Genomic DNA, 27887 nt, shown 5'->3' with positions numbered 1-27887 from the left:
CTTTTATAACAGTAACTATTGAGATTATCTATAATCATGACTATCAAATAATATAATAAGTGCTAGTAATATTTCATTTAAGATTTTCTGTTTTATTTATTTATACTAAAAAAATTGTTTTTTTTTTTTGTTATGTGTGTGTGAGAATAGTGATGAATAATAGTAAAATGGTGAAATTGATTTTGGAATGGAAGCTGCTGTGTGTCTGTCTCCACCACCACCAAGGCTATGACTTTTGCATACACTCTCTCATCTATTGGGCAACTTTTATTTTATTTTATTTTATTTCCTAAATTGAAGATTACTGCTCCTCTTTAATCTCTCCTCACAAATTTTCATTTTTCCTATCTCATAGTTTTTTGATATCATTTCTTCATCCTCTACCAAGAGCAACAACACCGTTTCTTCTCTTCTTCTTTCTTCTTCCCCTTTCCATTTCCAGTTCTTGTTCTTATCCCTCTTTGTTTTTTATTTTTTCACCTCAAGTGTGGAAACGGGAAAGAATAAACAAATCCAATAAAAAAAGAAAAAAAAAAAGCATCCACAACAAAACATGGGGTGGGGTGCTTTCTTTGCTTATTCTCTCAATTAGTCATCCTGTGATTTTTTTCCCCTTAGATCGGCGTTGTTTCATTTTCTTCTGTAAGTTTCCTGCACCCTTTTCTTCAATCTCCTTTGGTCTGATCACTCTGTGGTTTTCCAGGATTCAAAACCTATCAAGTTTGAATTTTTCTGGGTTTTTTAAAATGTTTTTGGGGTTTGATTGGAGTATTCAGCTTTTCCCCAATGTTTTTGGGCTGGGTAAATGGTCACCTAACATTTTACTGCTTTTCCTCCCCTCTAACAAACTGTATTGGTTTTTTGCTGGGTGTTGAAATGTTTAATCCAGCCCTGGTTTGAAACGTTGCAAAAGTTTTGCTGATCTCCGAAAATTTTCATTTTTTTTTTTGTTTTTCTTTTCTGTCTTGTTCATCATGTTCTGTAAAAAAGGAGTTGACTTTATTGTTATTCTTGAGGGTTATGGTCTTCTTTCTCTGCTGGGTGGATAATTTTCTAAGGTGTTAATCAATTTGTAATGCTGCATTATTGGGTTTTGTACTGTAGGGTTCCTTAGCTGATGAAGGAGGTGTTTGAGTTGTGATGGTTGGGTGCCTGTGGTTTTCGAAAAATACTCTCCTTGTTCTCCACCCCTGGCTTAGTGTTTTGGAAGTTTAGTTTTACATTGATTCATTGGTGTACATGATAAAAGGGTGTTTTCATTTCATTGGTTTGTGCCATGATGTAAAATCTGTGTGCACAACAAATGAGCTAATCTGTTGTCAACTATTGCTGTTGATGTATGACAATCTTCTTAAACAAATATAGATGATTGCCTCTTAGGTGGGTAGGTTCTCTGCTTAATGGTGACTTCAACCTTCCACCATTATGGTTTCAGCCCTTCAGCTTTCAACAGATGCTACCTAATGTGTCTGGAGATTGATATGAATCTGGTATGCTATCCACCCAATGGATTTCAGTGCTAGTGTATGAAGGGAATGAACACAGAGCTCAAGCTGCTGCCACCACAATTTTAAGTTTACTAGTGGACATGCAATTGTGACCGTGGTGCATTATAGAGGAAATGGGAGCTTTCAAGCTTAGAATAACTGTTGGTTTTAGAGTTCTAGTGACATTATGCATTTAGAACTAATTATCTGAACCTGAGTTGCCAACAATGATCACCATTTGATGTGATTTTTACAGCATTTTACTTGAAGCTAATTGGATATGTCCATTTTCAGTGCCTAATGTTCACCTTCTTTCTTGTTGGACAGATTTGCTAAGCTGAGTGTGTGACGTGCTTTTTCATTGAGGATTCCTCTCATACAGTTAACCTTTTTTGTGTTTGGAAATTTGAGATATCTTCAATGCAAGGGCAGAGAGGTACAATTGGTTCCTTGCAAGAAACCATAGAATTTGATACATCAACTACTGCTGCAGTTGATCAACATATTTTCTGGAACAATATGCGAAATCCTGCAGAAAACCATTTTGCACTTCCCCCAAGTGATTTGAACCCGTCTTACCCAAATCCTATAAACCATGAATGGCAGAACCTAAGTGGATGGAGCTTAGGTGAGCCAAGTTCCAGTAATACTCAGAACGAGGTTACTAACAATGAGCAGAAAGGGGAGCTAGGATTATCATCTTCAATAAGTTCTGGTGCTATAGCTGCTCCAAGACTTGAAGAAAGGCGCTTTGAACCAAACAGTACTTTTTCGTTGGACAATGTCAATACAAGTTCAATGTATATGCGCAGCTCCAATTCTCACTTGGTGCCTCAGAATCTCAACCTGAATGCAAGCTTAGCAGATAGTGGCACTGATAATGGCTATCGTGTGGAACATCCTCCTAACTTGAACAAGTCTAGTGGACCGGTGAATGAGCATATTCAACCTTCACTTGGTTCTGGTCCTTTTCTGCTTCCTTCTGGCACTAATGGTTTTTTGGTTGAGGATACTACTGATGCTAGGCCTGGTTGTTCTCTAGACACACGCCGTGTATCATGTAAAAGAAAGGCTGTTGAACGAAGTGTTGGGCAATCTTCAGGTGGTGGAAGTTCTAGCTATAGTCAGCATACAGATGGTAGTGCTTGGAACACTCTTCCTACTCAGGATTATGGTGGAAACAGTTTCAACAGATCTGCCTCAACAGAACAGGTGAATGCGAGACTTGGTTTGAGTACTGGGGATGGAGCCTCTGAGAGCATTACTTGGTCAAATGTTGCAGGAGGCTCAGAAAGCTTCCACAGAAATTTTCGTGTGAGGATAAATCCTTCAAGTCAACAAATTTCGGTTCCACCCCCTGCAATCCCAAGTGGGGGTGTTCTTAGGAATTCTGGTGTTTCTTCATCCTCTCCGATGTTGCAACGGTTTCATTCTGTCGATAATTCTCTGGACTTGAGGTCAGCACCACCTGTTGTTGATACCATGGTTGCTCAAAGCCAGCAGCCTCTTGTGATTCATGTTCCAGCTTTACCAAGGAATGTGCAGCCATTCAGGTGGAATGGAGGTTCCAGCTCAACAAACAATCATCCACCAAACACAGTTATATGTGCGGATAGAAATAATTTGCCAAACGAGGAACCGAGTTCAAGAAGTATGCCGAGAAACATTGTAGAATATCCTATGTTTGTGCCTGCAACCAATTTAAGAAATGTGGTTAGGAATCCAGCTAGAGCTTCAAATAGTGCAAATTTAAGTATTCCAGGAAATGTTGGTTCTTCATCGAGGGCAGCCTCAAATTCAGCTGTCAACCCTCCGTCTGCTCCTCCGGCGGCAGCGTGGGTTTCTCGGCCTAATCCTCAGCAGTATCCTCGCAGGTTATCTGAGTATGTTCGTCGGTCCTTGTTTTCTCCTGGTTTGGAAGCTGCTGGAAGTTCGAGCAACAATTATGCTTCCTTCCGTGGTCCTTCTACTTCATCTGGGGTAAACCCATTTGAGAGGCAAGGTGATGGTGAATTTGGAATTCAGTATTCATTACGTTCTTTGGCTGCTGGTGGTGAAGGAAGTAGTAGACTTGTATCTGAGGTATGATCAATGTATTCGGCTCTTCTCTTGCATATCATTATGCATGCAGTTTTAACTGCTGGAAAAGATTCTTTCTTTATTATGCGTCTTTGATATATGTATGGAGGCATCTCAGATATCAGCTTCTTTTTCTTTGATTTGAAAAAATTACTTTATTTTTTTTTTATTTAAATGAATATTTGAAGAAAACTCCATGCTGGATGGAGCAGGGTTTTGAACTTAACAATTTATAATCATTTCTATTAAGCAGAATATGAAATGACAATTTCATATTCACTTTGGCTAAACGTTTCTCAATAATCACTTTGGCTAAACGATGACAATTTCCAAGCTCTGTTATTGCTACCCTTTTGAGTTGCAGTAATTTTACCTTCTTTTACGAATAATTGTTCTCTTGGACTTACATTTGCTTTTGTGCAGCTCCGCAATGTATTGGGCCTCATGCGTAGGGGTGGAAACCTACGATTTGAGGTTAGTTTTGTTTCAAATTAATGATATATGTTGACAATGCACTGATATTGAGTAAAGCTTTGTTGGCTCCCTTTTTAACTTCTGTTAAAAGTTGCAAAGTTGCTTCTAACTGGTTCAATTTCTGTATATGTTTACTTGTCCTCTTTTTTTGTTTAGCTATAACCATGTAATTCTTAAGTTGCCAAGGATATTTCTGTTCATATCCTATGAAACATTACCAAATACACTTTTATAATAACAATGGGAAAAAACTATTGTATGTAAGAATATTATCAGAATGCAAACAGAATGGAATCCTGGCGTCAAGTGCTTGAGGGTTTGTAAGAAAGGTTATAGCTAAAGAAATTGTATACTTTGTTCTTGTATACAAAATAAGCTTGAGTTTTCCTATATGAAATTCTGTTATGTAATCTGTATTGGTCTCAGTGTGCTAATGTTGTTTTAGAATGTTGCTTGGAATTCAAGAAATATTAGGATGTTGAACTGATGTTGAGGCCATGAAATCTGGTTGTGGAGTTAGGTGTCTTGCAAAACATAAAAGATCTAGTGTTGTGTTTCTTTGTCGAAGAGTTGGGGAGTCTGGAAATGGAAACTGCTTAGGATGTATTCGAAATTTATGTATTTCAATGGATTTTGTTTTGATTTGTGGAAATCACATCTGCAACCAACATCCACAAGTTGTGTTTGAGCTCTTTGAACTGATACTAAGCTAGTGTTGTAAGAGGTTTGGTTTGGTTTCATGACAGGATGTTATGATCCTCGACCATTCAGTGTTCGCTGGAATTGCTGATATGCATGATCGACACAGAGATATGCGACTTGATGTTGATAACATGTCTTATGAGGTAATAAACACTTGTTTCAAAGTACTCCTGTGTGTCCTTTTAGTCCCTTTGCTGATGAGAGTTTCTTATTGTGTAACATCTATGAATGTAACAGGAGCTACTTGCTTTGGAAGAACGCATTGGAAATGTGAGCACTGGCTTGAGTGAGGAGACCATATTGAAGCACATGAAAAATAAGAAGTATTCAGCTGAACCAGGTTCTCAGCATGAGGCAGAACCCTGTTGTGTTTGTCAGGTAAACTTTGCATGTTCATATTAAGTTATATTTTTAGTTCCTATATGTAAAATTGGAATTTATCATTGTCACAAACTTTGATACATTTTGGTTTCAAACTTTTAAAATTAATAAATGAATATAGTCTTTTTAAACCAATGACTTCAACTGTTTTTGACATGTTCAACGGTGTTCTAGGCTAGCATTTGAGCTGTTTATATCATTTGACATATTTCAGCTCAAATGTGAGCTAAAACATCATTTAACACGTAAAAAAGAAAAAGTTAACGTTGTTAGGTTAAAAAGACTATATTCATTTATTTTTATGTTTGGAGATCAAATTGTATCAAAATTTGAGACATGGATGAATTTTAATTTTGCGTGAAATTTAAGGGTCAGAAACATATTTAACCTAATAAATTATGATACTTTTGTTCTATGCATAATAAAAGTTGTGTTATGTTATGTGCAGGAGGAGTACAAAGATGGAGATGATTTAGGATCACTGGATTGTGGGCATGATTACCATACGGAATGTATTAAGCAGTGGCTAATGCATAAGAATTTGTGTCCCATTTGTAAGACAACAGGGTTGGCAACATGAGACTTGTATGAAGGGCTTGGAAAACATGAGACCTGTATCAAAACATTTTAGCTTAGAAGATGAACATTGAGGTCAAGGAAAGTGGCACAATTAATCAGAATTTTCTGCTGAATTGTAGCTGAAGTTTCTGGTGCTATGCTACTTTCTAAATGACCCATCTTCTTAAGCCTTAGCCAAATTTCTTATTATCATTTTTTGTTTATTTGTAGAAGAAGCCAATGATCTCCGGTTAAAGTGACACATGAGATGATTGGTGTGGATAAAGGAACATTTCTTAACTGTAGTTTACAAGGCTTGTTTCTATACATTTATGAAATTTTTTACACATTGCTCATTCTTTTGCTTTTGTTTCAGTTTATCATGTGATTGATCTATGGATTCAAGGTAAATGATTCAATGTGAAATAGTATCAAATTTTATCTGTGGTTGGAAGAGTTTATCTGCATTTTATGTTATGCGAGTGAAAGAGTTTTTGGGAAAATACTCTATCTTTATGAGATGTTTTCATCTTGTTAGAATGGTTTATGAAAATAGATTATAGGTTGTAAAAAAATAGTTTTATCTTATTATCTATTTTATAATTGTGGAACTAAAAACATCGATTTATTAGAAATTACAAATATTTTGTTGGAATAGACTTGATTTTGGAGTTGGTTGAGTACCAATCCAATCTAAATTGAACTTGTGTATAAGTGAATGAAATATTATTTTTTACTATTTATTTGAGTAGTATGTGTGAATATAATTATTAAACCGTACATTTATATTTTTATATATATTATATATTTTAAATTTACATTATCATGATTATGTGAGAATGAGAAGTATGATGCTTTAAATTTTTTATTATATTTATTGATTTATCAGAGTCCTATGAAGACTTATTTATTGATCATAATTTTACTAGCGAGAAATCTCAACCAATGATACAATTATTCGTTTTTTTAATATCTCTCGTACTAGTAAATATTATTTACATATAAACCTAAATGCACATAGTGCATAATTTTAATTTAATGATTTAACTATACAAGATTTTACTATATTTTCTATCACAGCATGAAACTTGGTTCTTCACAAAAGGACTTAGATATGAAGGTTGTTTTTTAGGTTTACAAATTACTACTCACACTTCTAAATCGTTGATGTATTTAAATTATTAACAGAGTTGATTTTAAATTCATAGAAGGGTACTTTTAAATTATTTTTAAAATTTTAAGGACAATAGATTTTTTAGGTGATTTTTTTTTAAATTCAAATAAACTTAAAAAAAAACGGAACTATATTTAGAGAATTTTATAGATGAGATTATAATTAAATTGAACTTCTTAAAATATAACAACCAGGATGAACGAAACATTAAAGTAGACTTTTTTTTTTTCTAATTTTGATTCATAATTATTTAAAATAAAGCAGTTCAAGCTTCGATCCATAACTTTTTTAACAATTTTGTGAGAAGAATTGTACACGCACCATTTGAAATCAGGAATTTTTTATCAAAAATAATTTTTATGGTAAAATTCTCATCAAATTGCAATTTCGATTTCCTTGAATGTTTTTATATGTGACTTTTAATACATCCTGATTTTTTGTTTAACTTAGTAGAAATTAAAATAGATTAAGTTAGGAATATATATATATATATATATATGCATATTTAAAATTAATTATAACAAAGGAATATTTTGATATATCGTAAACATATTGTTGAATTAATTAAATTGATAATATATATTATCACAATACGTTTATAATATTAGTTATAAATATAAGTAAAATATAACGACCAGATGAACCAAATATTAAAGTAGAGGACCTTTTCAATAACTTAACCTTCTTTTTTCTTAATTTCATTCATAATTATTAAAAACAAACAGCAATTCAAGCAATTTTGTGAGAAGAATTGTACAGGCACTATTAGAATTCAGTAACTTTTTATAAAAATCATTTTGATGGTAAAATTTAAGTTAATTTTGAATATTCCAAAGTTTAACGTAATTCTTTCTGAATTTTATCTCATGTTCCATGTTTCTTGTGTGAAGAATTTCACACATCTCATTTTCTAAATCACTTGAAAATTCTAAATTTTAATATTGAATTATTTAAATATTTGAGCTTACTCAGGTATGACAAATAAATATATTCTTTTCGGTATTTTTCGAATCGGTTTCTAATTTGATAGACGATTCTTACATTAATTGAGTATAATATCCAATATTTTTAATTGGGTATGGAGAGGTGAATGAGTATGTACATAATCATAATATTTTGTCTCCATAGTCGTCATAATACTCATCGAGTACTCATTCTCATCTTCGTTTAAATTATTAAAGTGCTAACAATTTGTTAAGTAACATTTTATATATATATATATATATATATATATATATATATATATATATATATATACACACACACACACTACAAGTTTGGATTTTTATTTCTTCAATTGTTTGTCTTGTTAAAAATATTCATTTACATTTTTGTTTTGTTATGTCTCACACTTGAATATTTCTACTCTTTTTCTAAAATTTCTAAAAAATTTATTTATTGTGTATTTTTATTTTCACACGAGAATGCTTAACTCCCATTTTAAGTTTTAAATAACATAAATCTATCATTTACCAAGTAATATAAAAACTTATCTTGTTTATTCTCTTATTATTAATCTTTATTTCATGAATATTTTTTTTGTTAAAATAATTTCCATTATCTTTTAACGGTTTGACGGAGTTGATAATATTTTTAGTTGTTATTTATTTTTATCATGTATAATACTTTTTTTATATATTTATATAACTGATTTTATTTTCTAACTCAATATCATTTATTATTATAATTTTATAAATAATTTTTGTTACTACAATATAATAATTTAATGTAATTGACATGAATATTTTTTATCATTATCCAACATATATTGAAATTTTAATGATGAAATATCTATATTAAATTTTAATTATTATTAATTTAATCTTTGTTCTTTGTGTGATTTTGATTAAGTGGTGTATTATAATTTTTAGTAGTGTATAAAAAAGAGATTTCATTAGTTTAAAAATTTGAAATAAAAGAGATATTTAAAATATTTTTTTAATTTGATTATTTGTTTTTCTTTTATATTTTTAAAAAAATATTTTTAAATTTTATCAATTAGGTTTCATTGACGTTTTCAAATTTAATAAATATTTTGATTCTCATAAAATATTATTTGAAACTCTAATTTGAAATGTATATAATTATCATTTATTTTTAAATATTTGATAGTAAATAAATGAGAGTATTCTCCTTTTGATATTGAATATTTGATAATATCATGTTTCATTTGTCATAATATTTTTTGTAAAAGTAATTAATTGATATTAAAATAGTAAGAAACGGGTATGAGTATATATCATTACCCGGTGAGAGCGAGCATGAGATAAAAATTTAATATCCTTTGAGTTTTTGTATGAAAATGAGGATGAAACTCCTATACACAAAAAAAAGAAGAAAAGTTTTTCAACATTCTTAACCGCTTCTCTCAACACTCAAGATGTTTATATTTGTGCAAAATGAAGAATACTGTGATTTTGGTTGAAATAACTACTTTCACATAATTTCACACATTTTAAGAGTTGAAAAACTATATTAGATTAAAGTTTTTAAAATTGACTAATTATAATTTTCACTTAAAGTTAAGAAACTAAACATATTTAACTAAAAAATAAAAAAATAAAAAAACCAAATTAAATAATTAACATAAAAATTAAATTCAAATAAAATTTTTAACCATATATATATATATATATTAAATATCTATTTAATATTTATCACAAATTTTATATTTTATGACATTCCTTAACAAATGACAATCCGCCACAACTTTTATGATATACCCTCCTATTATACCACCTATTACAATTTGTAGAAAATTTTTAATTTTTAAACTCTTTCAAATCTCATGCCATATTAACAAATTATTTTGATCCACTTAAAAAAATTTAAAAAATAATTATATATAATAACATCTTTTTATAAAATCAATTAGAAGTCATTTAAATAATGAATTAAAGTAGAAGTAAGGCAGTTAAATTTATTTGATGTTTACCCTTGTACAAGTTTTTTGTGCCCTTGGTAGCAAACACATTTTGTGAGGTCTAGTTGTAGAGTTGTTGAATTTGGAAAATTGAGAGAAGACGTTACCAAAAAAGTAGCCTCGGGAATTCCACATTTTCTATCTCTAATTAATTGGTTGGATAAGCGGTGAAGATTACTATGACGTCTTTTGACTTTTTTTTTTTTTTTTTTCTCTCTATTCCTCATTTTCCTCTTTTAATTTTAAAATTATAATTTTTTTTATTTTATTTCTTACTTTTTAAATTCAATGTAAATATGACGTATTTATTTAAGACCCATTAACATAATTTCAATTGATTGAAATATAAATAAAATTAACATTTGAATAAAAAATTACACATTGTAAAACATAAACCGTCAAACTTACACAGTGAGTAAATTTGGGAGATTAAATTATACTTGTTTTAAATTTAAGAAAAATGTTTATTTGAGTCATATTCGAATTTATGGTAGATATATAGAAATAAATAAAATTATGCATAATAGACAAAAGATGAATAAAACTAAAAAAATGTGATAAATATATGGGAAATGAAGATTACAAATTCAATAAAATAGAGACGCTCAAATTATATATTTTTTTGTTCTTTAAAATTGATTAAAAATGATTAGATAAAAATAAAAAGATATAAAATGTGATAAATGTCTAGTGTAATTTATACGGCACTGTTTTTATTTCTTCACTATTTTGATATGTAATAAGAGGCAATAAAATAAAATTATTGTATAAATTACTACCAATTATTATAAATTTTAATAATAATAATAATAACAAAAAATATATAATAATAATAATACTTCCATTTGATATATACTGATAGTTTTATTTTCAATAATATTTTTAAGTAATAACACAAAATTTTCAATAAATATATCGATTTAAAAAAACAGAAAACAGACGAGAAAAGTTAAAAAACATAAGGCGAAAAGAGATGAAACAAACAAGAAACTCACTAACATATTTGTTAGAAATAAATCCTTCGTAAACAAAAAAAAGTTACTATACAATTCAAATGTTTTATTACAATTTAACTTCAATATAGCGTATATAATAAATAAAATTACAAAAGATAAGAAACAGTAATACATATAACTTTATTAATAAAGAGTTATAAAATTACATAATCATGACAGTTATATTTTACTACTACTACTACTAATATTATTATTATTATTATTATTATTATTATTATTATTATTATTATTATTGAGTGGTAGTTGTTTTTTAAGTATAGATAACCAGTGTAATTATTACAAAGGAAAATTATAATATGAATCATTCCGAAAATCATTAAATATTTTTTGATATGATGACTGTATTCTCTTTCTTTATTCTCATCAATTTTTGAACTGTCTCAGAGGTTAAGGCCAGGATTGAAAACTCACAGGTCAAACTATTTAAACAGCTGATAAAATTCAACACGGAAACATAAAATAACAATAAAAAATAAACTCTTTCAGACACTGCAATAAATAATTAGTTAAAAATATTTAGCAGACTACCAAAATAAATTAGTCCTCAATCATTTATACGTGTTTATTATTTATTTTTTCAAAATAATTTAAATATCTCATTTTTTGTTATTAGAAATCACAACCAAAATACGTGTTTTTATTTAGTTTTAAAACCAAAAGGAAACAAATTCTACTTTTCACACATTATTAGTGTAAATATATTTATTTATCAACTAATAAATGAATTAAAATAAAATTATATAAGAGTCAGTGATTTTGTAGTTATAGTAAAGAATTCAGTATAAATTAAGATAAAGTAAAAAAAATAGTGAATAATATAGAATTTTAATGTCCAAACAAGATAAAAAGGAGAATACGTTTAGCTTGTTTTAACATCAACTATTATTAAATACTAAACAATAATAATAAAGATAAGTAATTATTATGCTTCGAAAATCATTCAATATTTTAAAATTCAGTTAAAATTCCTTTTGATTGACTAATCAGACACTACATACATGTTTAGCCCTCTTAATTACAAATTATGATTAAACTTTGAGAGAAATAGATGTTATTGTTTTTTTTTTCATATGATTTTATTTATTTATCTATTTTCTTATCAATTAAATTACATTTTTTTATTCTCACTCTATTAAATAACTAATTACTTAATCTATTTATCTATCTTTTCTCAAGTGATTTCTTGATTAGTTTAATTGTTTATATTTTTGTCGTGATAACTGAATAGGGAAAGTTATTAATAAATGACCTCGTACAAACAAACAGTATTAATAAAACCAGTTTAAAACGTTAATCCCGCTTAAACAAATCCTCTTGTCCTATCTGCTACTATTTCCAACCTGCTGGGCAGAGCATAACATGGCATAACAGAACACAACATCATCAACATTCTCATTCTCTCTCTCTCTCCCTTCTCTCTCCTCTTTCATTTCTTTGATCTCTCAACTTTCAAGTTCAATGGCTGGTGGTGACATGCACCAACCACAACCCTCTCATGGCAGAACCTTCCCTCCTAATTCAGAAGATTTCTCAACCTTCTTCAACCAACTCCTCCACAACCCTCCCACACTAGGAATGGACCCTAATCATTCTGCTTCTGATTTCACCCCAAACAACCTCAACAACAACAACAACAACATCCATGTTCCTTCCCCTCCCTCAACTTTTCATTTCTCTCACCCCCATCACTACATCCCTGCAACTGATGCCAACACCTTCAAACAACACAACCATAATCACAACCCTGATTTCACTTCTGCTGAGGTACCTCCCCTCCAATGTTTATTTTTGGCTCCCCCCACAAAAAACTGTCATCCGTTGCGCACACCCTTTGGACCCAACTCTTCAATTTAAATATCAAAATTCAAACTTGCTCAACATCTGAATTCTCTAATGCTATATTGGTCGAGGTTTTATATTCTGATCACCCCCAGTTGCGTTTTCAGTGGGATGATTGGTATCATGAAAAATTTTACATGAATATGACTGATGTGGTCATAATTGTGATTGTGAAAACAGAAAAAAGCCTTTCAAAGTTTTTTGTTTTTGTAAAATTTTGCTGATAGTTAATGCCTTTTTACCCTCATAGCTTTGAAGAAACTTGGAACACAGTTGGGTAGATCTTTCGAAAATTAAAAATTGCATTTTTGATGTCTTTTTCTGTTATTGAGTGGAACTTTCTTTTTGTTTTTGATAGAAGAGTGTGGAGGCAAGGAAACCTGTCCCACCACCACGTTCTTCGTCAAAGAGGAGTAGAGCTGCAGAGTTCCATAATTTGTCTGAAAAGGTTCTTTTATTCTTCAACTTTATGAGAAACTTTTCTATTTTCTTTGTTTTTATTGATGATTTTGATGTGTGCAGAGAAGAAGGAGTAGGATTAACGAGAAAATGAAAGCCTTGCAGAATTTAATTCCAAATTCTAACAAGGTACTGTCTCTCTAATCTCTACATATATTCATCTAATCCTTTTCCTTTTCTTTAAGCTAATTTATATTACAAAGGTTTTTCTCTCCGCTTTTACGGATTATTTTCTTCTGGATGAGTCCTTGGTGTTTGTTGTCAACAGACAGACAAAGCTTCAATGCTAGATGAGGCCATAGAATATTTAAAGCAGCTTCAACTTCAAGTGCAAGTGAGTTTTCCTTCACTGGGCTTATGATATTTTTCATGAATACTTCTTGTGAAATTCTTTTGTTACTTAGCTCACTCATAATTTTCTAGTTTCTATGGAATTTTCACCAATAATTAAAGAGTATGTTAGGGAGTAAAAGTTATTGTATGATCCCCGGTTAAGTCACACAGAGATTGGCTGGGATGGGACCATTTACACATAGTGGTCCTGAACCATACAGTAACTTATTAAGATTGTGTTGCTTACAAGTACTCTTTTCTTGTATTTTTGTGATCAATGAAAGGACAAATTTTCCTTTTACATTTTCACTTGAGATGAACAGTGAGAACTTCATAACCTGTTTTGGGCAGTGTAATCAATCATTCTGCTAAGTTGAATCACAGAATCAATAACCAGCAGATATTATAACTGTTTGTTCGCATGCTCAAGCATGATTTGACATAGAGAGTTTCTTTTGTTAGTCACCAAAAGATAAACTTTACATCAGTACTAACTTGAGAGTTGAGAGGGTCGGTGAACTCCTGAATATTCTTGTTGTACACATTGACCTTAACCACAGCATGTGCCGTCGATGAACAAAGGACTAAATGTCCTCTTAAAGTTGTTTCAACTCTTTTAGGTACCTTTGTTCACAAACTGAATTTTTTCAAAAAACTTGAGAGTGTTTGTTTTGATTAAAGTTGGAAAAACCAAAAGCACTGTTACTTTCAAAGCAATTACTTTGTCCTTCTTCATATGGTACATTAGAATTTGTTACTATATATTACAATTCATAAAAATATTTTCTTAACTTCAATTCAGACATAGCCTAGGTGGTTAGGTGAAGACACACATGGTTTTTATATTACTTCCTTCTCAAGAGCCCTTGCAATTGAAGCACGAACAATGCATAGGTTTACCACCTCCTTCTGAAATTTAACTTTCTATTATAAGAAAAGAACAACAATGATCACACTCTAGACCACTAGGCCCCAGAGGCTTTGGTTTATAAACCATCTATCCTAAAAAGTTTAAACTTTTAGGCTAAGACACATACCTGTTTTTATATCACACCTCTAACACGTTTTAGAGTAGGTACAACATCTTGAACATGTAAAATGGCCAAGTGGCTGAATACTAATTGACTCACTTTAGTTAATTGATGGGGGAAAAAAGAAAAGAGAAGGCTTGGAAGTTGGTGTTGCCAGATTTAGGTTATTTGAGTCTATTACTCATTCATTGACTAATGGTTACTTTAGTGCCTGTGATTGATTCTGCAGATGTTAATGATGAGAAATGGTTTGAGCTTGCATCCAATGTCTTTGCCAGGAGAACTAAGACCTGTGATGATGCCTCAGACTGGGTTGAACCTTGATGAGAATGATGGACTTCAGAATTCTACTAGTGCAATTGCATCATCTTCAAATGAAGAAAGCTTGGTTCGGCATGCTTTTAGTTTCCCAAAGCAATGCAGCATCTCAGATCAGTCCCTTGTTGTACCCTCAGTGACAAGATTAGCCACCTCGAATGCACCATCCACTTTTCAGCCTCCTATTAAGGTTCATGCTTAATACCTCAACTCCTCGATATCATTGTGTTCTGAGATCATCATGTGCTCATAGTACAAATTCCAAAACTCTATCTATATGTTATATATGTGGAGATTAATCAGAAAGAATCATAGACGTGTCATGATTCAGAATCATATAATAATTTCTCGTCATGCTCAGTACTTTATTGTTTTGATATATGTTGAGCTTAACAACTCTTGGTGCAATGTGAAGGATACAACACTCTACGACAACATGCCCCAACTCTTTATGGATGCACCAAAGATCGGAAAGGACCCTTCTTCAGACTTGTCTTGATCAGTTCGAGGGATAAATGGATTTATTTTAGAGATGGCAAGTCACCTTGTAAAAGGGTAGCTTTGTTCAGGAATTATAATCTACATTTAAATCTTCTGACTGCAAACACTCCATTGGGTTGATTGATCTTGGTGCTGTTGGTAACCATTTGACAGAATCTTTGTGCCCTCATCGACTCTACCATAAAGATGAACAAGTATATTATAACTTCATCAATTGCAAAATGAAGCAAATGAACATTATGCAACATTGCAACTTGTGATGTTTTTGGATCTGTTACATTCTTGGATTATTGGATATATGCTATAGGCTACATATCGATCTACAATATGCTAGAGCAGAGAAAACATTATTAAATCTATGCCTTGTAATATCAGTTAATGTTCTATTTAAAGTGGAAACAACTGCACAAAGCTTCATTAATCAAATTAGAACACAAATGCATGTTTGGATTTGCCATGTGTACTTTGGACATGCGTCACCTTAGCACTATATAGTTGTTTTTTGCGTTATTTTTGATGTGAATCTCTTAGGAACGTGAATTGTGTATGCAGAAGCAAACAAGCTACACATGATTTTGTTTTGTCCTTAAAGTTGGTGGGCTTGTTGGAATCTATTGTCTAGAAGAGTGTGGATAATGATTGCAAAATTGGAAAAAGTTGTCTTAAAGGAATAGAGACAGAATATTAAGAGAAAGAGAAGAAGCATGTGCACTTACGGGGAAAGCATGAACCGTTAGCAGTGCATAGTTATGGAAGAAAAACATGCAATGAGTAGCCAACCGTCTACCTAGCTAAGAAGGAGTTTGTGGAGTGTCGAAAATGAAAAGGACTTGGAGCATGAGATGAAGATTAAGACATGCATGTTCATCAAAATTCCTTCTACCTACGAATGATCACTAATCATGTTCCATCATTTCTACCTCTAACTTCAGACGTGGTCTCTAAGATGTTTGGAAATTTGAGCTTTCCTTAAACATGTTGACTATACATTCTTCTTTTTCTATAATTAACAATACTCGATGCAACTCTTTACGCTTTTCTTAAAGTGGATTTGTAGGTTAATTCGATACAATAAAATTGGTTTATAAAATTAAGTTTGTACCTACTTATATACTTAATTTATTTTATTTTTAGGTTCCGTATAACAATTAATGTGTTATACTAAGAATGATATAAAATTATAAATAAAAAAGTTAAGCAACCCTACTATCCCCTTACCTTTAGAGGTTCTCTAAGCTTTAAGAAAAAGTTTATCATAGAAAATTATTTTTAACTTATGACTAAACTCTTATTATTAAAAATTATTAAATGAACATATAATTAAATTATTTAACAAAATGTGTCCAAGCAGCCACCAGATTTTGATCTAAAAGAACAAGTCACCCATTATGTTAGTTGTATGGGAATTTCTTCATGTACCCCCATGACTTCAATATGCACCCCAGAGGTGATGAAATGACTAATTTATCCTCATTTTCTATACTTCATTCGCTATAGTCAACAAACTCTTCTTTTAATCACTGCTCCACTAATCAAATATTATCTCCTTTAGATTTTTACTCATTGACAAATACATTTTAAGTTATATAATTTAAAATCAATTTTTTATTTTGTATTCTGGTATTTATAATTTAAAATACAAATTTATATTATGAATTTTAATATCTAACATAAATTTATATTTTATATTGTACGTTATAAAATATAAAAATATTGATATTCAATGTTTTATATTGTACGGTCAGAATACTTTTGAATAATATGGTTCAAAATATAAATTTATAATTTTAAAATTTATGAAAGTGTAGGTTGAAAATTTGAGGTGGAACAAGAAATTCCTAGTTGTACTTTTGGGCCATATTCTCACATTTGGGTTAGTCCAAACATTTTATTTTATGAGATGAATGAATAAAAAAAAAAGATCAGGGGCAAGTGTGGAAATTAAAAGAAACTTCTGCATCGACCACCTCGTCATTTCCATCTCCATTTCTCGGTGGTGTTCTTCAATTCCCACCCATGGCTTTCCCTCAGCACCACTTCCAACGACACTACCAAACCCAGCAACAACAGCCACAGACCAAACCCTTCAGGTATTTACTATAAATTTCCTCTCAATTTTTAATGAAATCGAAACCATTTCCCTTCATTTCAACCCTTTTCATTTCTTTTTTCTTAATTTCTATTTACAATTTCACCTGCTTTTCCTCTTTATATTTCTCCCCTTTATTGTTTTCTTTTGCTTTCAGAAATCTGCAAGCAATCGATGCTCAGATGCCACAGCAGGTGGCGTTTTACAACCCTACTGATTTGCAAGATCAGTCCCAGCATCCACCCTACATACCTCCCTGTATGAAATTCTTCATCTTTACCTTTACCTTTCTTTCTGTTCAGTTTTCTTTTCTTTGTATTTTTAGTTGCATATGTTTAATGCTCTGAAAAATATTAACCCTTTAGGAAATTACCCTAGCTAGACTTGTTGGGGGCACCTCTTTTGTTCATTTTTAGTCAAAGTTGTTTCTTTTGTATTGTGGGGTGATTCAACCGCTGGAAAAGTTTAGATTTTTTTAAAGTCTTTTTTGTGTGTTTTTCCTAAACATTTCTCATGGTGTAGTTGTGGGGTTGACATAGCAAGTTAAGTAGTAGGTTTCATGTGTCATGACTTTTTTTTTCTTATGTTGTTATCTAGTTCATGTTGTTGGGTTTGCTCCGGGTCCTGTTCCTCCTGCTGATGGCAGTGATGGTGGAGTTGATTTGCAATTGCAATGGAATTATGGTTTGGAGCCAGAGAGGAAGAGACTTAAAGAACAGGACTTTTTGGAGAACAATTCTCAGATATCTTCTGTTGATTTTCTCCAACCACGATCAGTTTCAACTGGGTTAGGCTTGTCACTGGACAATACTCGCCTGACATCCACCGGAGACTCAGCTTTGTTGTCGCTCATTGGTGATGACATTGAGCGTGAGTTGCAGCAGCAGGATGTAGAGATAGATAGATTTCTCAAAGTGCAGGTATGCTCAGGTTTTGATGCCTAGTTTACCATTTTATTGGTTACATGTTCAAGGTAAACTATTTAATGTTAAACCCCTTTGGCCTCATTTGATGTAAACTTTTTGTATCTTCTGCTGTTGATAATAGGATCTGCTAAGTTTTTGCTTGAACTAGGCTTGCGTTAGTATTTCTTCTCTAAATGATATTGTGATTTGTATGAAACGTGCTCTCGAGTTTCATGATTAAAGGAAATACCTATTAGAAGTGGGTTATAAGTTATGGAAATGGAAGCTTAGAGAATTCTCATTTGACAGTGCTGAATTACCATGATAAAATGAAGAATCTACCTGAATCCGTTCTAGGCATCTATATAGCTTAAGTATAATCTATGACCTCCCCCCAAATTCTCGTCTGAACTTATTAAGGCAAGCAATGCCAATGATTAATGATCTGTTATCTGTTCCATGTAATGCTTTTCATGTTAAGGACTTGTTAAAGTTTTCATATGTCAACACTTGAAGGAAAAAGGTGACGCTCAAGTGCACATTCACTTTCATATATCTTCAAAACTTTTAGTTTAAAAAAATAGCGAGTGTTCAAAATCCAATGATGAAATTTTATAAAAATATATATGACTAGTAAGGTAGAAGGATGTAGTATGCATATAAGGTGCTCAATTTTTTACTTGTTCAGGAGGGTAATCAACCTTTTTGCTGCCTCTTGCTGTTATGGAATAACTGGATCAGTTTAGTTTCTTTAGAAGGTTTGTCAAATGCAAGAAAAATATAAATCCTATCAAGCTTTGTCATTGCTTCATTCTGTTATTATGACAGTATCAACAAAACTGCTTTTCTTTTAAATCATTGCTTCCAAGTTCAAATACTTATGTACTACATTACAACTTGTGTTTTTATCCTATTTTGACATCTGTAGAAATGAAGGCAAAAAACTCTCTGATGTGAATATGCCATGCAACATGATGAATCTTCTCATTTCTAATATAGGGTGAAAGACTGCGTCAATCAATCTTAGAAAAGGTTCAAGCAACACAGCTTCAGAGTGTCTCACTCATCGAGGACAAAGTACTTCAGAAACTTCGCGAGAAAGAAGCTGAGGTTGAAAGCATCAACAAGAGGAACATGGAACTCGAGGACCGAATGGAGCAGTTGACGGTGGAAGCTGGTTCTTGGCAGCAGCGAGCAAGATACAACGAAAACATGATTGCAGCTCTCAAGTTCAACCTTCAGCAAGCATATGTCCAGAGTAGAGATAGTAAAGAAGGATGTGGTGACAGTGAGGTTGATGACACAGCTTCTTGCTGCAATGGCCGTACCCTTGATTTTCATCTGCTTTCTAAGGAGAACACTGATATGAAAGAGATGATGACATGCAAAGCTTGCAGAGTGAACGAAGTGACCATGGTTTTGTTACCTTGTAAGCATCTTTGCCTCTGTAAAGATTGTGAAAGTAAGCTTAGTTTCTGTCCTCTATGTCAATCCTCCAAATTTATAAGCATGGAGGTCTACATGTAACTGCAAACTATACTCCTACACGTGAAATCTCTAATTTCATGTCATTATTATGTGGGTCTGTTCCTGTAGCTTGTCTCTGAGGACCATGACATGTTGTAACTAGTTTCTAAGATGCATTTGACCATGATGTGTTCCACATGTTTCAGAACAATGGTTATTGAAAGCATCATGCACCGATGCAGGTGACATTTGTACTGTGTATCACTACTTTGTTTTCCAAAAGAAAATTGTTAGAAGAGTTAATCTTACTATTGCTATAAATGTTTCTCCACATAAATTTTTTCGGAAACAATTTTTTCTTCTTAATGTCATTCCTTACAGTTGTTTATTTTGTGAATATGTGTAGTTACTGATTTTAAATGCTACCTTCGTGAGAATGTTAGCAGGTTCTACTTATATGCTGGGAACTGTTAAACATACAATTTTTCTTAAATATATCTTATGTTTTAGTTTTTCTCTCTTTTACAAAAGAGTCCACAAGAAAACATGTTTAAATGTTTTTGAAGATCACGATATCGATACTGAATGGAAACATGTTTCTGGTTTGAATTGAGGTTTGATTCCTAAAAACTACAAAACAGAAACATGCATTTTGGTTTTGTATAATCTATTTTGAAGATAAAATGTTCATTTTGTATGGATAACATTATAAATACATGATAAAATGTTCCTCTCTATCTCAAACTGTGTATAATAACTTGGTTTGATAAATAGGCTATATATAACCACCTTAAAATTTTCTGTTATTTATACCTTTCTTTCTGAACAAAAGCCAATTATAATTTTTTGAAAACTTTTGATTGTACACATTTTCTTTTTCTTAGACAAAAGGCTATTCACGTTTTTCTTTAATGAAAAAAATTTCATCTCCAAAATGTTATTTTCAATCAATTTAAACTTGAATATTCTAATCTTTTTCAAAATGTTATTTTTAGTGAATGTAAGCTTTCATAAATTAATCCTTTTCCAAAACAAAATGTAAATTCAGCTCGTTCTTATACACTATTTCCTTTGACAATTATACCTAAAATATCTTTTTTTATCACCATTAATCACTAAACCCTCTTAATATTTTACCAAATGTAAATAAAAATAGAACTTGAAAAACATGATCAATATTGTTTTTAATTTGTAAAACAGCTATAATGCAAAACTTAAAATAATAAAATAAGTGTGTTGTAACATAACATGGCCCTTTCGGTCCTTCTTCACTGAGGTCTACGTTTTGAAATTTCCGTTCACTCTAGCTAAAACGTTTTCGCTCAGCGATATTTCAAATCACTTGCACCAAGTGACTTTCATAAATCTGCGAGCTTCCCATTTCTCAGTGCTTCAAATCTCTTTCTTCTCTCCCTTTGGGCGCTTCATTTCCCTTGAAGCTATTTCCTTTCCTCTCTCTTACCACTCACTCGTTTCAAGTAAGCAACATTTTTATTTTTCTTTCCTCGTTTTTCTGTTTGGCTATGGTTTTCTCCATTTCTGGTTGGGATGTATGTTGATTTCAACGTTGGAAATATTGGGAGTCATGGATTGCGTTTTAAAGTCGGGGTTTTTATGTTTTTTTCTTTTCCGGAGAATAATGGGGATTAGGGTTTGCTCCTTTTTTATTTTCTATTGCATCATGCATTAAGATGATGACATTGGAGGATGTAGAGAGTGACTGCTGTTGCGCTTGTGATTGTTTGATTATCGGTAGTTTCTTGGTTCCTCCTCACAAGGGGTTCGATAAAATGCCTTATCGTGAGCATTTTTCTTGCGAAGTTTCTACCTTTTTATAAACCACCTGTTTTTATATGTGATGCATATTCCATAAGCGGAGAGGTTAAACTGTGTGTGTACTTTTGCAACCAATTTCTTTTTTCGCTCATGCATGTTCGTGGTTCAATTCTTGATCTCTTGGCAATGTGAATTCCCATTTTTTTTTTCCCTTTTTTCTTTTGTTTTAGTGATCAGAATTGGTTTTCTTGTTATGTTTTTTTCTTTGTCAGTATGGATCCTCCAACCGGGCCACCTGGGAAAAAAAGGAAGATCTCAAAATCCCAAGGCACTCCATCTTTTGATTCCCGCCGGTTCCTTACAGAAGATCACCAACAATGGTATGCAGTAGTCGAGAACCGGAACTTATTACCGGAACGAAAGGTTGTTTTACAAACAGGTGAACACGAAGAGTTTCAAGAAGAGCTCCAGAGGCGAAAATGGAGCAAATTGACGAAATACGCGGCTCATGCAAACGTAGCCGTTGTAAAAGAATTCTATGCCAATGCAATGTTGGTCAAAGCAGGAGAACCAACCTTCAAAAGCTTTGTCAGAGGCAAAGAGATATCCTATAGTGGCCGAGTCATTAACCGTTTCCTGGGTACCGAACTAAATTTGGGTCCATCAGGTTGTCAATATGTTGAATGGTGCAATAAGAAAAAAGACTACTTGAAGGTGGCTGAAAAACTGTGCAAGCGAGGGGCAGACTATGTAACAAGTGCAGCGGGCCACAAACGGAGAATTTTGAGAGGCGATTTGGTTCCCTTAGCGCAGATATGGACGTCTTTTCTGCATTCCAACATTTCTCCTTGTTCTCACACCTCAGATATCACTGAGAGGAGATCCCAAATGGTATATGCTATTATGGCTGGATTATCCATGGATGTTGGAGCCATCATTGCTCAGGAGATTCATTTGACAGCAAACTCAGGCAGTAGTGGACAGCTGAGTTTCCCGTCTCTTATCACCGAGCTTTGTCGCAGAGCAGGAGTTGATGTCTCAGAGCCACCTTTCCAAAAACCTCGGCAGCCTATTAATGCTCAGTTCATTTTGAAAAACTGTATGGGAAGTGAAACTCGTGCTCCCGTAGTGAGAGTTACGCCTCCGGCAGTACCCGGTAGCGTCCCTCATCGACTTGGGCTATTAGAGACTAATCAGCAATTGATTCACCAGAAGTTGGATGCCTTGTACCGTTCCCAGGTTTTGATGATGAGCAGCATACGGAGCCTCATACCTGGCATTTCTCAGGACTCATTTCATGTTCCATCTGCAGAGGAGTTTGATTCCGATGTCGCATGGCCAAAACATCCTGAGAAAAAGGATTATATTGAGGAAACGGATGAGCATGCGGTTGAGAAGGAGGTGGATGAGCCTGCTGAGGAGGATGGGGTGAAGATGCTGTTGATGCTAAGGAAGAAGAAGATGAGCAGCTTGGAAAATAGGTGATTGAATGCTTGATCCTGTTTTCTTTCACTTTTATATCAATTTGTGCTCTGTTTATTTTTATTCTGACCTTTACTCTAGCTGTTAAACTGTTACATGCTGTTTCACTGATGTGTTAGTGATTTTGCGTTGCTTTCTTCAATGGAGTTTTCACTCTCTACAAACTTTGTTTTGCATTGCTCCCATTTGTTTCTCTTGAAATGAGAGTTGTTGATATGAGTGTCTGATTTGTGCTCTTGTTGTGTTGTGTGTTCTGTTGGATTTCTATAGCCTTGATGCTTAGCTTGAGCTATGTGCAACTAAAGAGCGTGACATGATAATTTGGAAAAATTCAATTGAATGCATCAGCATATATCCTTGTGAGTCACATGTCCCTTTATTGATTCTTTTCTGTGAGTGCCACTATTCAGACTTCTGTTGTTAAATTTGCTTAGTTTTACCGAATACATAATTTGCTTGCATGTTGTAGAAATTATCAGACCAGTTTATTTTTGTTCTTAACATACTTAAGATGAAAAATAATCCAGAGTTGTCATGGATTGGATTTTTTAAAATCTAGATCCAATAACATATATTGGACATATAATCTAGATCCATTTTAATAGGATCAACTAGATTTAAATTTTTTCAATCCAATTTAATTGATTAAATCTAGATTGAATTTATTTTATTAATTGAATTAAATTTAATAAAACCGATCTAATAGACCTGACTAATGGGTTTTAAAATGAAAATAAGTTTTTTTTTTTATTATTAATAATTGTACCCACATACTAACAGAAAAAAAATTATAAAATACTTTTTCTCAGTGTATCACACTACCTTTGCATTGTTGTTGTCGCCACATATTGTCATTATCATCGTTGTTGTACCATCCCTCTTACATAGGAAGAAGAAGAGAGAGAGAGAGAATGTGCTGCGAAAAAAGTTTGTTTTGGAAACTTCATTCTAGAATGCATTTCATGTATTTCAAAAAAACTCTTTCTAGATAACTTTTCTAAAAGGTATCACATATGTTCTAGAAAGCTTGTTAATTCTATTCTAAAAAACTTGTTTTAAAAATTCCGTTATGAAAATCTTATTCCAAAAGTTTTGTTCTAGAAATCATGTTCTAAAGATTCTGGAGCTTGTTCTAGAACAGATAATTTGGAATTCATTATTACGAAAGGCAAAATATCATTTTAACAATTGTAGAGGTGTTGCTATAAATTGTGGCGGTGCATGAAGGAAAAACTATGAAAATGAAAGAGGTCCAAGCCCACTTATTGGAGGCCAATTGACAATGAGACTCTTTCTTCCTACACTTCTTTACACCTCCATAAAACTCAAATCTGATTTTACCCTTTTAAAAATTTAATAAAAACATGCAACCTCATTCACCCTTCCCACTTCCTTATTCTCTTCTCATTGAACGTCCATACTCCTCACCATGTTCACCCCTTCGTTTTCATCGGTGAGAAGCTTTTAGAGCAGGAATTGTGAACGTTTTCTTGCATCTGGTGATCGGTTGAAGAAGTAATTCTTGCATTTCCTTATCCAATTTGGGGGGTGCGGACGTTGGTTATGGCATTGGTGGTTTGAAATTTAATTATGCGTATTTTTGAAATGCATTTTTTCTGTGAGATGCATTCGGGATTGTGCATTCTGAAATGTATTTTCAAATAAAAAAAATATGCTCCAAAATACACATTCCAAATGTATGTTATGTATCAATAATTTGATTAATAAAATGTTAATATTGTTGATATGAAAATTATACTATATAGCACGAGAAGTGGTGCAAACCAAGGTGAAGGGAAGCAGAGGTCTACGTCTTTGCCCTGTAGAAGAAACTATGCAGAAGTTGTCGAAGAGATTAATGCAAATCCCGTGGCTTTTGTTACAGGGGGAAATGAGCAGAAGGAAGAATTTCTTGGAGGACCATCAGACCCTTCTTTACTAGTTAGTTATGTAGATCACGTGGCGTATAAATTATGGAACGGCGAGGTTAGTATAAAATTTGACTTTGATGTTATTTTGATGATGATTTGTATTTTAAATAGTATAACACATATGTATCTATTAGGATCGAGGAGAATTGAAATTAGTCTCTCATGGTCGTAAATTGAGTAAATTCGGGATTTATCATCCTCATATTGAGACGTATGTACTCAATTCTGGTTTGTTGCCTTTGTCCAACATAAGTTATGAGACGGCCGATAAGGGATTGATATCAGCATTTGTGGAGAGGTGGCATCGAGACACAAACAGCTTCCATCTCCCTGTTGGTGAGATGACCATAACACTAGATGATGTGTCAACACTGCTTCATATCTCTATTGTGGGGCAATTTTGCACATACGTGCCGTTGGAATTTGCCGCTGCCGCAATAGTTTTGGTGGACTTGCTAGGGGTTGAGCAGGCAGATGCAACCTCAGAAATGAGGCATTGTCGTGGGACACACGTGAGACTTAGTTGGCTAAGAGAGGTTTACGAGGAGTCGTGTGTCCAGCAACGTTGGGAGTGTGCTGCACGAGCATACTTGTTACATCTTGTGGGATGCACTATATTTGTTGATAAGAGTGCAACTTCCATTAGCGTGTCATACCTACCACTATTTAGGGATATGGGGATGTGTGGCGAATATTCATGGGGAGCCGCCGCGTTGACACATATGTACGAGCAGCTAGGGGATGCATGCTTTGCACAGACAAAACAATTGGGTGGTTATGCCACACTTGTCCAGGTAAATGATATACAATTTGAATATAAATTTAACATTTTTGGTTATCTAAACACATGAGGTTAGAATGTTTTCTTTAAAATTTTACAGGCTTGGATATATGAACACTTTCTTGGGATGGGAAACAGAGACATCGTCCCAACCTATCAAGAAGTTCAGCCGCGAGCTGCACGATATGTCACTGGACGACATAACTCTACTGTTAAAGCGGTTAGGTTGCAGCTAGATAATCTTACCCATGCCGGGGTCATTTGGAACCCTTATGAAGCTCATCGTATCACTCGTCCCTTTGAGTCAATTACTCTCTTTTCTGGCTTCATTCGCTTGGGTGCGTCTATGCATCGTCATATGCCGGAGCGAGTGTTGCGACAATATGGGTACGAGCAGACTGTTCCGAGATCCCCCACGACTATTGATAGTGCTGACATGAGTGTCATTGATGAGCGATGGTTACACTTCGCAGAGCACCTAGTGACAGGGATGGTAGCAGCTACCTCAGCGTCTGCTTGTGTTGGCGATTACATGGTTTGGTATAGGAGTGTGTCACACCCCTACATACTTCCGAGTGGAGAGGAAGGTCGACCTAGTGTCTTACCTCACCAACATTGTCATAACTTAGATGAGGGAGGTAGACCCACACCATCACAACAAGAGCACGCTTGTTCGGTAAGTCATTTAGTTCATATATATCCATTGTTTATTTACCATGATGTTTTTAATGTGATTGTATGATCGATTGGTTTGGTTTTTGATAAATGCAGGACGTATTCAATCGCATCGTGAATGTGTTACAAAAGATGATTGATTGTGGTGATGTGACTGAAGGCACTCCAGCATGGGAAGGGACCCAGACAATACTACAGTTAGCCCGTGGTGTCATCGATGGGGGAATGATTTGTATTAGATGTTGTTGTAATGGATGTGGGAGACACATTGAACATAGTAGCTAAATTTGACTTGTTTTGTACCTTTAAGTGTTGTATAAGATATCATTTCTGGATGTTGTTTTCATTTTATTTATATTTTGAGGAACTTGTAGTATGGAATCATTGTGATGATATAGAAGTTGTTATTTTATTAAAGTGGCTTAAGTATATATGATAATGAGTGAAATATATTATAAGTCACGTCATGTTTGACAATACAATTATTTAATCAATTCTTTGCAAGATTAACATATTAGTTTTAACCTGTAATAATTGTACTACTGTTTGTATCCTACTAAAATAAATGGATGACAACAACTTAGCTTCATGGTATTAATATGTGAATCATAACATATTCACAGTTACTATGGGATAATTGTCTCGCAATTTCATCTACGTAAATTGAGACATGTAATTAATATTTATTTTATGTAAAAACTTTTAAAAAATAACTCATTAAAACTACTTGAACAAAATGTGAACTTTAGACATGTCTTTGTGTGATGGTGATAATCTAAGGTGGTTTATTTTGTAACGAGAATATTGTAATGTTGAGTTAATTATGAAACACTAAGAGATGTTGTACAAACTAGTAATAATGTATCCCATGTTATGTATAGTCATTCACTTGTCTATATTAGCTTACATCGAATTGAACAAGTGTTTTTAAAATTAAAGTTACCAAATATTGAACTAGTCTTCAAACATGTAAAAATAACTTACTAATGCCTTCTTTCCACTAGCATAAACTTGTTTTGTTCTTCAACTCATTCATACAAACCTAATATTGTTGCATGTTCATCATGTCATTGACTCAATTCCTTAAATAAATTCATTCGAACAAGTGACCATGACTTTTCACCCATCCCTAATAAGGCAACAATATCAATACACACAATGATCATTAACCTTCACATTAATAATATAAGGGTGACAACATGAGTATTATTTGTCTTAACATGGGAACTTGCACCTTTGCCTTCGATTGTGTGACTATCTTTGTAGAACAACTACCATTCATAGAATAAAAGGCGTCAACATGATAAAAAATATGAAGGTTGACACTGTTGTAAAAAAATTATTTTATAACAGACACTTGTGAATTCTTTGTTTTGTTTTGACATGCATTTCACATAATTTGTGCTTGATTGTCACTTTCCTTGCAATGTCAACTTCCTTAAAACAATTCAAAATAAGATCAATTTTTATTGAATAGACAACTCACTTTGAGATTTTGTGATGATA

General features: G+C 32.8%; 4 protein-coding genes across 6 annotated transcripts; all 4 read left to right on the top strand.

Annotated features, from left to right (window-relative positions):
• Nucleotides 1-267: 267 nt before the first annotated feature.
• LOC114193852 (probable E3 ubiquitin-protein ligase RHG1A) lies at nt 268-6040 on the top strand. Of its 2 annotated transcripts, XM_028083812.1 has the most exons (7): nt 268-642; nt 1105-1143; nt 1815-3569; nt 3990-4040; nt 4787-4885; nt 4980-5120; nt 5572-6040. In XM_028083812.1, exons 3-7 carry the CDS (start codon nt 1908-1910, stop codon nt 5701-5703), a joined length of 2085 nt encoding a protein of 694 aa, XP_027939613.1. In that variant the 5' UTR covers nt 268-642; nt 1105-1143; nt 1815-1907; the 3' UTR covers nt 5704-6040. The 2 variants fall into 2 exon arrangements, with proteins under 2 accessions (XP_027939613.1, XP_027939612.1); XM_028083811.1 differs by lacking the exon at nt 1105-1143 and having other exon boundaries at nt 270-642.
• A 6110-nt stretch (nt 6041-12150) lies between these two features.
• LOC114193965 (transcription factor ALC-like) lies at nt 12151-15968 on the top strand. 2 transcript variants are annotated; one of them, XM_028083977.1, is made up of 6 exons: nt 12151-12558; nt 12995-13081; nt 13156-13221; nt 13361-13426; nt 14686-14964; nt 15190-15968. In XM_028083977.1, the coding sequence occupies exons 1-6, from the start codon at nt 12253-12255 to the stop codon at nt 15271-15273; spliced, it is 888 nt and encodes a 295-aa protein (XP_027939778.1). In that variant the 5' UTR covers nt 12151-12252; the 3' UTR covers nt 15274-15968. The 2 variants fall into 2 exon arrangements, with proteins under 2 accessions (XP_027939778.1, XP_027939777.1); XM_028083976.1 differs by having other exon boundaries at nt 12992-13081; nt 15190-15967.
• Nucleotides 15969-17215: 1247 nt separating this feature from the next.
• LOC114195403 (probable BOI-related E3 ubiquitin-protein ligase 3) lies at nt 17216-20044 on the top strand. The gene is made up of 4 exons (XM_028085861.1): nt 17216-17365; nt 17522-17622; nt 17962-18284; nt 19269-20044. Exons 1-4 carry the CDS (start codon nt 17292-17294, stop codon nt 19794-19796), a joined length of 1026 nt encoding a protein of 341 aa, XP_027941662.1. The 5' UTR covers nt 17216-17291; the 3' UTR covers nt 19797-20044.
• Nucleotides 20045-20983: 939 nt separating this feature from the next.
• Nucleotides 20984-26795, top strand: LOC114194505. Its single transcript, XM_028084772.1, has 6 exons — nt 20984-21214; nt 21785-22993; nt 24761-24980; nt 25060-25719; nt 25807-26382; nt 26478-26795. The coding sequence occupies exons 2-6, from the start codon at nt 21786-21788 to the stop codon at nt 26664-26666; spliced, it is 2853 nt and encodes a 950-aa protein (XP_027940573.1). The 5' UTR covers nt 20984-21214; nt 21785; the 3' UTR covers nt 26667-26795.
• Nucleotides 26796-27887: the final 1092 nt, after the last annotated feature.

This window comes from Vigna unguiculata, chromosome 8, assembly GCF_004118075.2.
Source record: "Vigna unguiculata cultivar IT97K-499-35 chromosome 8, ASM411807v1, whole genome shotgun sequence".
Classification (NCBI taxonomy): domain Eukaryota; kingdom Viridiplantae; phylum Streptophyta; class Magnoliopsida; order Fabales; family Fabaceae; genus Vigna; species Vigna unguiculata.
The sequence above is the reverse complement of the archived record's forward strand: the minus strand, read 5'-3'. Positions and strand labels throughout refer to the sequence as shown.